Genomic DNA, 11,580 nt, shown 5'->3' on the forward strand with positions numbered 1-11,580 from the left:
AAAGAAGTGTTTAGTCTCGCGGTAACGTTAAGGGCTATGCTGCTGTGTAATTCCAGATATGTGGTTGAGAATGCAGGGAACTGAATAATGGCTAAACTACATCTTCTCAACTGAAAGCCTAAGGTCTGAGGGTTAAGACCTCACCGGAGAGACGCCTCAGAGTCACTGAAGCAAAAGCAAGCGTTATAAACCTGAATAATAAAACATAAAGGGGTAATAAGGCTTTGTCAGTCAAATAACAACAACTGCAGTCATCCACTGGTAAAGGCAGATAACGAAGTAATTACTATTGCACTGTCAAGATGATTAATTCAACTATTTGCAGACATCTATAATCTAGGTCTTGTGGCCCCAACTGATAGCTACGAAAAACGTCCTGTGGAGCCGTTTAACTCCTGGAGCTAACGGAAATAATACAACCACCTTCAATATAACCTTCTTATATGTTTCGTAGCGTACAACAGACATATTATTAACCCCCGACACCCGAGTGACACTCCTACTCGTTTATACGCGTTATTAATCTGAACTATAAGCCGAGCGAGCGAGTGAACGTGTCGGACGACGTCGCGTAAACTTACAGCAACAGGTTGTTAATGGTGTCGGGGCGAAAGCGTGATGGTGTCTCCGAAATGAGAGACTTCCTGCTGGCTGGGCTGCGAGGCGGGCGTGCAGCTTCACTTCTTTGTGTGTGTGGTGGTCCCGGCTCATCCTCCTCCACCACCACACACCACCCTACCACACACCACCCTATCACCCGCACACACTCGCCGCCTCAGCGCCACCGCCACTCGTTTTAAGGCGTCGACTATTTCAAGTGTCCCGATGGCTTATCTGGGCTGCAGGGTGGAGGAGAACAAGCCGAGATAGCCTCCTGCATCTCCAACGCACTCGATATCGCCTCCTCGGCCGGCTGGCTCAGCCCAACCCCTGGGTTACTGGGTTACTGGGAACACTGGGGCTACGTTGAAACAGCTGTCACCATTACCAGCGCCCCGGGGATCGCGGTTCGACCCGTACGATGTTTCGGAAGACGTCTTAGATTTGTTTGTTTGTGTTTCTTTCGTTTATTTGTGTTGTTTTGGGAGGGTGGGGATTAGGACTCGTGCGATTCGCCACTTAGTTCGCCATGATGTGGCCACATTTTAGCCTGTTGATTGGCTTCGTTTATTCGTCAAGATAATAAAGCATACTTAATCCTATTAACTCCAGCTAAAGCAGCTGCTCGTTTAAAGCACACTTCCACGGAAAGTTACGACTTATCGCCGTATAAGGCCTGTTTTCAGCATCTCCTGCATTAGACGTGTCCACTAAGGAGATGTCCACTAACGAGATGCACATTCGTACCCATCTTCGCGTTCACATGAGCTTGAGAAGATCACAACACACACACACACACACACACACACACACACACACACACACACCTGCGACCATGCACTGCACAACCAGTAATGATTGGGAAACTTTGCACAGTCAGAACTGGCCCATTCTGGTATATAATGGATGAGACCAGTGCACGTGTTTCATCAACTGGGCAACCCTTTGCGCGAACTTAAACACGACCAGCGGAGGCGACCGATTAATCGTGATATTCGCGACCCGCCGACGCTAAAAACAGCTCCACGGACACCGTTAGAAAAACCACAGCCAACTCGCCTCCATCCCCTTACAAGTCGCTGTTTAGTTCAGAACCACCGTGGCAACAAATTCGCCGTCTAGCTACTTTCCATCAGCGGCTTCTGCGTTCAACTCGCAGTGGAGTGGACTTAAGAGACACCGGCCACATCACCCCGATTAATCGGCCGGGTGGTCGGTGCTTCTGCGGCCACTTCTCCAGCAGGGATTCCCTACCGCAACTGAGCGTCACGCTCTCCCTCCACACTGACAGCCTGCCACCTGAGTTATCACTCTTCTTCTGCTTTACCACTTTCAACGGTGCCGTTTTGTTCACGAAAAGAAAACGGTACTACTCACCAAAGTGAAACGAGGCCCTCGACGACAAGACGGTAATTTATAGATGAATAAAATATCGATTTTTACGTAGTTTATATCGCCGTCGGCGACCTCGGCGGCTCCACTAGTGCTGACGTGATGATGATAAAACACGAATTTGCATATTCGGTACGAGCTCTCTGATTGGTCAACTTGGACTTCTTTCACTTTGAATATCCGAAAAACGTTTGAATTTCGTAACCTTGCGCGTTCTCGTTCTGTATAACGCACTCAAATATTAAAAATCGTTCTTAATTTAGTTTGATTAGCGTAAAAGTCTGAGTTTTTAGAACGGGCGAACAAGATGGCCGCGCCGTGAAGAAACCAATCAAAGAAGGCTTTACTTAGGATACTTGGCCCGTAGTGGCGCGTACACGAACATGGAAGTTGAGGAGGCGCGGAGCAAAGTCGCCCGTTGAGCTGCAGGTGTTTGATGACCTCTAGTGGCTACAGACAGCATTCACCCCCAACCCCCCACTGTGGAAACTGCCACTAGGGTCATAGTTAAATCAAAATGACCCTAAACAAATGCAGCACAGTCAAGCCAAGAGAAATGTACATGTTCGGACTTCAGGGTACACAATAGATGAATCCATCTGGGAGCAGGAACAAAGGTAAATCACCCTCAAATAAAACTGCACATCTAAGCTATAGCACGGGAATGTCAGTGATGGTGTGCAAGATGCAAGTCATGACAGACCACATGAAACTGAAATTTTAAATTTATTGGGTTTAACGTAACTGCATTTTAAAACCTCACATTGGTTATGGACCTCAGCCTTCATGTTGGAGACGGTAGAGGAAAGGGGTCAACAAAAGCATGTTGCAAAATCTAGTACTTGGAAAAAGAACAAATAAAACCCTTAAAATGCAAGTTTAACCATTATACATCTGTATATAAATAAAAGTGGTCTTTAGTAAACCTCGAGAAGAGGCCTACCACATCCACACTAATGCTTCAGTATTTACATACTTATCACCTTAATCCATTAACAGATAATTAAAGCAAGTTACTTTATGGTAAGACAAATCAAGTGTAACTTACCGTCTTTTATTAGAAAAAAAAAAACATTCCTCTTATTTCTTATTCTGCAATATATTAAAACTTTCATACACAGTATTGTTTATTACACAACTGGGAAAATACAAAAAAAGCAAAAAAATTAAAATACCACCACGCAAGACAAACCTCCAATCACAAACAAGTAGTGTTACGAGTTATCAGGGTTAAAGAGACTAATCGTGGATCATATAGAAAATAGCCAACTTGACTGTATGCAGATAGAAGCAGGTTTATAAACAACTTTTAAACCCTACACCTACACTGGGTGTGAACTTGGATTAAAGCTTTCTGCTCCATAAAATTGCATCACTGTGGCCAGCTCCAGGGCAATTACTCGAGTTTTAGAAACAAATCACAAATCTTGATTAAGCATTCTATTGAACTGATTATAGCAACAGTGTTTTCCGTATTGGTTTGGGTAACACGTGTTTGGCAAACACCCTATTCCAGCTGTAGAACAGGCACCATGTAATAGTAGATTCAAGTCAGTCATCTAGCCAAATCTCACTGGTAGGGAAAAGTTTGGAATCTCCACAAACGCACAGCAAATGAAACAGTTCCGTGGCATCATGGGTCAAAACGATGACCCATCTACACATCCTGCTGCTTAGAGAACATGCTTTAAACTTTCTACAAATAACCACTCCCAAACAATCCTTCCACATAGTGAGGTGTTCTGTTGCGCCTGAAAAAAGCAAAAGCAAAAAAATAATATACAAGTATATGTGCAAGTCACAATGCTGTCTAAAGAGAACAATCCATACTATGCGACCCCTCCCTTGGCATGGTGACTAGGTTTATACTACAGAAGCACAAGCTTAATTTAAAAAGATCTAAAGCTGTTTCAGCAGTCCCCCCCCCCTTCTAAAAGCTCAGCAAATGAAGTCCATGGAAGTGCTTCGAGATTGTTGTCCTAAAGCTGGGATCAGCCACGCAAGTGAAAATAGCACAGGCTGTAGCTCAGGACCCTCTGGTGGCCGATGAATGGTAATGCAGTCTCAGGTCTGGAGAGGGTATTCCTCTTTGCTAAATGGCTGTGTGGATCCTGGTTTCACCCAAGACAGTCCTGAGACCTGCAGCCCTTTGGGGTGATCCTCAAGCCTTCTCTGTGATGACCAAACAAAATTAGGGACAAGGATTATGAGAAGATCTCACAGGTCAAGACTGTAGACCGTCAACAGCTAAAGGCAGCAGAAAACCTTTACAGGATTGAAAGAGCACCACAAACCACTTTGTTATACTTCCTGAGACCAAAGAGACCTTGCATAATTGACCTGGACATGAAGGAAGTCTTGAAGCTTAGACAGGAAGTGCCTCTTGCATCATTATAATGACAGAAGCAGACAAGATAAAGAAGTGGCCGAGTAGCATCACTCACTTTGTGTGTGAACATCTTTTCTCGTGCTTCCTCGTGCACAGCTGGGTTCCAAGGAGAGAAACTGAGAAGGACCAACAAAAATAAAACAGTTTCAGGTTTATCCATGTTGGTCTTTTATATCATTAGGTAAAACAGGAAATGCAGTAAGGATGTTCTTCTCATATCTTGTTCGACATTTCACTAGGTCTACTTGCCTTATTGCATATGGGTCATCTATCTTGGGTTGGTCAAACAGGTGGCTGTTGCATAGTCTGACACCATCAACCACCTTACTTTTGAAGAGCTGAATGTCCTTGTCATATCTGTTCATACAAGGTAATAAGTAATAAAGTAGAGATGAACCAAACCCACACACAGCAGCACCAAAACACGGGAGACATTCAGACAGTCATACAGCCAAACCTCCCGTAACCACACAAAACGGCACATGCTCTCTTTTGCTGCAATCCAATAAATCCGTAACCATTTACAAATGCCAACCCTCCCACATGCTTACAGAACAGCAGCCTCTGGGTTGAGCGGCTCCATGGTGTTGATCTTGTAGAAGACTGTGCGTGCGTACATTAGCACCTGCCAGATGTGGTTATGGTTCCGTCTGCAGGATCAGGAGACAGTGAGTTCCCAATACATGCTTTATAGTTACATTGCAAGAATTCTGTGAAAGCCTGCAAATAATAAACAATTCTAAAGGAAACACAAGAACACAAGGGACAGAACAGAGCTTGCTATTCCTGCCCTGGGCCAACTGAGGCCTCATTATGCCCTGCTATATAAAGGCTGCCAACAGGTGACCATTCACTCTTCGAGTCATCAAATAAAGAAACAAAAAGATGTTAAAATGTGTGGATTACAAATGACACTTCTGTGCTGCACCATTACTTAAAAATAAATAAATAAATAAATAAAAGCCCAAATTATATAATATTAATTTAAGGAAAAGGTTTTTGGCTTTAAGAAAAGCTCTCGTATCAAACCACACTGATCTTATCTGGAGCGTGTAGGGCAGGAGATGCACGACGGCATCGTGTTTTGGAAGTGCTTTTCCCCAGGACGCTCAGACGCTTGTTAAACTGAAGGATGAACAGATGATGCAAATCACAGGGAGACGCTGCAACACGGCACGTGTTCAGCGTGCTAGCAAACTCAAGCTGGGCGGGCCTTCTCCATTCAGCAGGGCCGTGATCCCAATAACAAGGATAAAGCGAGACAGGAGCAGCAGAACAAAGAGGAGAACGTTCTACAGTCGCCAAGTCAAAGTGCAGAACTCCATCCAACCGAGACACTCCACCCACGGAGACACGCAGTCAGTATCACTGGAAAACATCCATCCCCCCTGAACTACCCAGAGCACAGTCAGAACAGTAACTCCTAAATAGTGTGCAAAGCTGCCAGAAACAGAGCTCAACAGCTGTTATTGTGGCAAATGGTTCAACTAAGCAATTGTGAGAAGGTATTTTCCAGTCATTTTATTTTATACAAGATCTGTAATACAGTAATGAATTTGGACTTTTCTTTGAGTACTTGTTTATAACAAGTCTGGCTAGAACAAAGCAAATTGTATCAGTGTCAATTGTAATTCATACAAATCTAGGGTTACTTTTAAGGGTATTGAAGTTCAATCACCACCACAGTACTCCAATTAAGGTACTTCATTATTAAATCATAACACAAACAACTGGTTCATACAGGAGATTAACCAACCTCCACTTGGTGAATGCTCTTTTCACGTCAAGCTCTCCAGAAACGGGGTTCACCAGGGGGTGAAATACGGGGGTATCAAACACCACTCTCTGCCGGAAAGACACACAGAACAGACGGTAGCTAAAGAAAGACCCCGATCCCACAGTCCCACAGAGCATCACTCGCACTGCTTTTCCTGTTCAACTACTGCCCTAAGGAAGACGCACTGCAACTTCCAAGCCATTTTTGTACTATAAAAAGATGTCACATGAAGGAGTTGTAGAAAAAGGTAGGAAGGGTTGTTAGTTTTAGGGCAAAACATCTCATTACAAAATACCACTACATGGCAAATGTTATCCAACCATCTCCATTCTGACCTGACCTTTTTAGTTCCATACATGCTGTAATTAGTCTTTTCCATATTGTATATGCCTGCTGTGCTGCATGAATATGAATGCATCCATCAGAACCATAGGATTTTCCTGGCTTCATAATTAATGAAGATTAATGAGCTGAAGTGAAACCAGCCCTTTTGGAGATGAGGGATGCAAAAGGCATCCTGTAGTACTGAATCTGAGACTGTGTTTAGGATTCATCCACGCCTGTCTGGACCCACGGCCTAGTTCACACATGTGGATGAAAATGAGAACAAAAGGCAAAGCCCTCTTGGCGTATATACACTACCGCACACCCCACCTGTGACAGATACTACACGAGTAGGGATCGGCAGCCAGGCCAAACCTGTAGCGTGCATGATGCCGTCTGGAGCTCTGAAGGCGCAGACAACAGTGGTACTCACAGGACAGTCTCCATCGGGGTAGTTATCCGGAATGTAGACCGTGAACTTGAAGACGCCGTCCTGGTACAATCCATGGCGGATGAAGATCACGCCGAACCACACTGATCAGAGAGAGATGCAAACTCTTAGCAAGCCTGTGGAGTTACTTCATAATCTGTGTTTAATCACACTTCTACATGTCGATTATATGAACTGAACCAGCATAACCAAGTTAACTTGGTTAAGTTGCATGTTTTATCTTTTTTTATAGATGGATTTAAAATATTGGCATTTTTGAACTTTGCTACATTGTTGTATTTTGTGTGGGGAAAAACGCCAAGACATTGAATTCAGCCCACGCCATTGTGGGCAGTAAGGACTACTCAGGGAAACGGCTACACTGTTCAGCAAAATAAGACGGTACTGTTGGAACCAAGGTGGTGAGATCTCAGTGCTGACTAGGTCAGACAGCACCGGTGGCCTTCACTCAAGAGAGAGGGCAGGAGAAGTGCTTACTGAGGGCTGATCTGTAGGAGGGCTGGACGTAGATACCAGGGAGTTTTTGCTTTATCACCAGCGTACTGAAAAAACAGAAGAGCAACAACAGGGAGAACAGGTCAAAGTGTAGCAGCTCATTACCGCAGTAACATAGAGCACAACCGCAACAGGGGCACCAGCACAGAGCTACTCGCCACTTTCCCAGAGAACGGCCCGAGTGTGCTGCTGTGTTGGAGGTGTTAAATGAGTCAATTTTAAAAAGTACACGTACAACTCTGCGAGCAGAGAGTATTCCAGGTAGAAGGGGCCGTAGGACGCGTGTGTGCCGTTGGCGGCCTGCGTGGCCGACGCCGGAGAGGAGGGCTTGGTGATGGGGAGCGTGTTCTTGGGGATGGAGGGCAGCTGCTTCTTGCCAAAGGGATGACGGGCAGGGCTGGTCCTGGGTTCTCCCATCCCGCCCTGATCCTCACAGTCAGATCGCTGCACAAAGGAGACGGGACAGGCAGAGTGGACAATCAGGAAATGTATGCAAACATCTGTGGACCAGCACAAGCTCAGACTCCTCAATGAAGGGGTTTAGTCAAAGGCTAAACACAATCTGAATCTTCTCAAGTGGGGAGAAAAATAAAAAAATAATAATTCTTTTCTTTAGGGCTTGCAACAACTATGATAAAAATAAAAGCCAAGTCAGGCATCTGTGCAACAGATGACAGGACATTTATTTGATGAGTCAAAACACGATACCTGCAGCTGTAAAACAAAAGGAAAAGTTCTGAGGTTGTTAAAAGAAATCAAGTGCATTTTCTCTAATGCTTTATAACTGGAAGGATAAATCACATGGACACATGGACATCTGAATCTGCCTACTCGAGATCAGAGCTGTTCAGTGATCAAACTGCATCCACAGAAATGGAACACGAGTGCTGGATGTGAAAACCAGTGGAACAGTGAAGTGGCCATGTGCACAGGGCCAGCCATGAGTCAGCAAGGCTTCCAGCACCACAATACAATTTCCCCCTCATCACTGCAGCACAGGGCCCTGCTGCACCTCCAGACCAGAGCACATCAACTTGAAACAAAACAGTAGCGAACGAGGCATCAAAAGCCTCCCTCCTTAAGAGTAAACAAATGTTCAAGATACCAAAACTCCAGACATTCACAAACAACCAGACAATGCAGAAAGACCTCTGCAGTGTGGTTCTCTTTAAGAGTTTCACCCAGTTGATCAGAGGGAAACCACCTTCAACCTGAAAATCTCCATCACATGCAATTCCCAGTTACAAATTAACCAAGCTGTAAATGCTTAAGCCCTTGGTTCGCTAGTCAGAACAAGGCAGAGTGCCACACAGTCATCAGCTCATCAGAAACACAAGAAAAACAAATACAATCAACAGAGTACCCAAATACTCAAGTTGGTAGTCATATGAAGGACTTGGTGCATCTAGTTCACGTGTCAAAAGTAAACCTTATGGTGATGGATTGAAAAGTGAAGCAACACAGAATATCACTGATGCCTTACCTTACGACCGGCGTTCGTCGACATGCTCCAGAAAGGGTTCATTACTCATTGAGCTTGCTCAGGGTGTGTGCTTCTATGCTCCTCGTTGGCATCCGCAGAATTCACTGACACACACACACACACACACACACGCACACACGCACACACGCACACACGCACACACGCACACACGCACAGGTGATGAGAGCGAACGCTCGGACGACAAAATGTGCAACCTGATGCGGTTTGACAGCTGTTAACTATCTAATCTGCTGATGGCGTCTGTTCTAGTCTCTCCTTAGACAGGACACAAAGTAGTCACACTCCCTGTTGTGGCAACAATGTTCACCTCGAAAAATTAACTTTAAACTATAACTTGCATCTACACAGCAACAGATACCAGTCACATTTATCCAAGTGACGCCCCAGGCTCTGCTGTAGATATATTGCAGTTTTTAATATTTGAAATGGTGACAATTGTAAATAAATGGACATTAAGCGAAACCCAGCTGACTCGACTGCACATGGCTAACTTTGTAGCTAGTTAATATTACATGTATTAATATTACATGTTTTACATCTTAGCTAGTCAAATATGTCCAAGTTAGAACAGGAGTCGCCATAGTAACGTACAAGCTAACGTATAGCCTAGCGGCTACATAGATTAGACAGCTAGCCTTCAAGCGACTGTGTAATAGCATTTACGTTGGCATGGTTCGTTTTAAAAAAATCTTTAAATTAGTAAAACGTAAAAATATGTTTAATTAGCTAGCCAACTACCCGAGGTTACGTTATTATCACCCTAGCTAGCGTTTTTCGTGGAAAGTTCTGCAAATAGTAAAAAGTGTAACCGTTAGCTACTTGACACACACTAACCCAAATATATATTACTTTGTAATTTCCCAACTGTTTGTCAATACCTAAGATGTAAATATCTGGCTATTTTATTCAGACGGGTATGTCTAGCTAGCTAAAATAATCTATAAATCTGAGTTTCATGGCACCAAAATACCTTAACGTCTCACCATCTTGATAAAGGGGCGGGTCTATTTTCTAAGAGTCTCATTGGTTGTGCAGCCTCGGCCTAATTCCAGAGCCGTACGTGATTGGTTAATCACGCTTTCAATCATTCCTTAAAGGACCAGAAAGCTAGGTGGGTCGTTAGCTAAAACTAGAGGTTAATCCCAAGACCAAAGATATTTTTATATGCAGTGACACACAAATCCTGAGCCCATTACATGCAGAATGAAAACAGGTATTTCGTTTCGCGCTACGGGTATGGCAAACTGCAAAATATATCAACTATATCCTGTGGTTATTAATGTATTGCTAGCCAGCTACCTAACCCGCAAGCTATTGTTTTAGTTTTCAGCTGCTTTGGACGCTGAATATTATTCAAATGTAGACGTACGACCGACGCCGGTACGCACCACATTCTGTACATTGATACACCTTCATGGTGAATCATGGGCGAACATACAGTTCTTACCTTGCTATTCTCAGGAGACATGAGACATTTTAAAGCACGTAGACAGTTAGCCAGCTAGCTAACTAGTTTACATCCACCCTGCCTTAGACATATTTCCCTGCTGACCAGTATACGCGCTGCTTGCTTGCCATTGGCTTATATTAGGCTACGTGAAACTCTATTGGCCCGCTCTCCTGTCAATCAACATGGTGGATTTTATTGGCCTTTTGCGTGTTAAAGGTGTGGTTTACTTTGTAAGCCTGTCGCCTTGTCATATTTTCGTTTGCAGGTGATGATTGAAATATCTCTGCGAAAAGACTCTCGTAGCCTACATTTACCCAAGATTACATACATTTTGCAAAATCTCAGTAAGCAGTGGAAAACCTTTCAAAATAATTCACACAGCAGCAAAAATGAAGGTTACATATTTGATTGAAATATTTGTATTAATTCATGGTTCCATTGTCAAGATGCAAGCAAAAGTTATTGTGTTATGTTAAGTTCAGTGTCTGCCTGCGGTATGCTTAAGATGGTATGTTTGCGTGGCAGGCAATGCGGAGCCCAAGTGTTACACACTGCCAGTGTGAATGCTATTATTAGAATGCTCTGCCATCTGAGGTAATATTCATTTAGCAGAAACTGATCTTCAGTGTAAGTTAAAATGCAGGTGGTTCTAATTGGCTGGTGAATGTAAATAATGGGAGACATGCCTGTCATTGGAAAATAGTAATCAAAAAAGCAAATTGCAGGTGTACACCATTAAATAAGGACATCAGTCCTTTCATGAACAGCATGATTGTTTAACATCATAACTCTATCCATTACTAGAATATGACATTTCCCATAAATATCTACAAGACCAAGAGAAGATTAAGGCAGGCTAAAACGTGTATGCCACAAAGATACTTAAAAGCCATCAAGCACATGGATATTTGACATTGCTCTCCATAGGAAACAGCACTCAAACAGGTCTGGACAAGAGAAAGTGATTGACAAGTCTGCCAGAATGAAAGAGTGAGATTCCTACTTAAGATTATTGGGCAATTTGAGTTGTCATCTTCCTGAAATATGTAGCCCCCCTTCACTTCACCTTTGATTCGTCTGGGAACCGAACTGTTATTCATGAGACACTGGTGAACTGAGAACCTGATGAGGTAGACTTGTCCCTGAAAGACCTTTGCCCCCAGAGTCTGCATCCGAATCCTTTGCTTTTAGGAGGCAG

General features: G+C 43.8%; 2 protein-coding genes across 10 annotated transcripts in view; both read right to left on the bottom strand.

Annotated features, from left to right (window-relative positions):
* The window catches only part of chd9 (chromodomain helicase DNA binding protein 9), a 71,309-nt gene extending 69,192 nt beyond the window's left edge, over positions 1-2,117 (bottom strand). For 4 of the 9 annotated variants that reach the window (XM_076999921.1, XM_076999948.1, XM_076999887.1 and 1 more), the window contains exon 1: positions 582-823. The gene's annotated coding sequence lies outside the window, so the exon portion shown is untranslated. Of the gene's footprint in view, positions 1-581; positions 826-1,977 lie in introns of those variants that run through there. The other 5 variants (XM_076999958.1, XM_076999928.1, XM_076999896.1 and 2 more) reach the window with 4 other exon arrangements.
* Positions 2,118-2,702: 585 nt separating this feature from the next.
* aktip (akt interacting protein) lies at positions 2,703-10,512 on the bottom strand. Its single transcript, XM_076999995.1, has 10 exons — positions 10,380-10,512; positions 8,912-9,015; positions 7,664-7,872; positions 7,411-7,475; positions 6,916-7,016; positions 6,138-6,226; positions 4,933-5,031; positions 4,631-4,738; positions 4,437-4,497; positions 2,703-4,164 (listed from the first exon to the last, which is right to left on the bottom strand). Exons 2-10 carry the CDS (start codon positions 8,951-8,953, stop codon positions 4,057-4,059), a joined length of 882 nt encoding a protein of 293 aa, XP_076856110.1. The 5' UTR covers positions 8,954-9,015; positions 10,380-10,512; the 3' UTR covers positions 2,703-4,056.
* Positions 10,513-11,580: the final 1,068 nt, after the last annotated feature.

This window comes from Brachyhypopomus gauderio, chromosome 1, assembly GCF_052324685.1.
Source record: "Brachyhypopomus gauderio isolate BG-103 chromosome 1, BGAUD_0.2, whole genome shotgun sequence".
Lineage (NCBI taxonomy): Eukaryota > Metazoa > Chordata > Actinopteri > Gymnotiformes > Hypopomidae > Brachyhypopomus > Brachyhypopomus gauderio.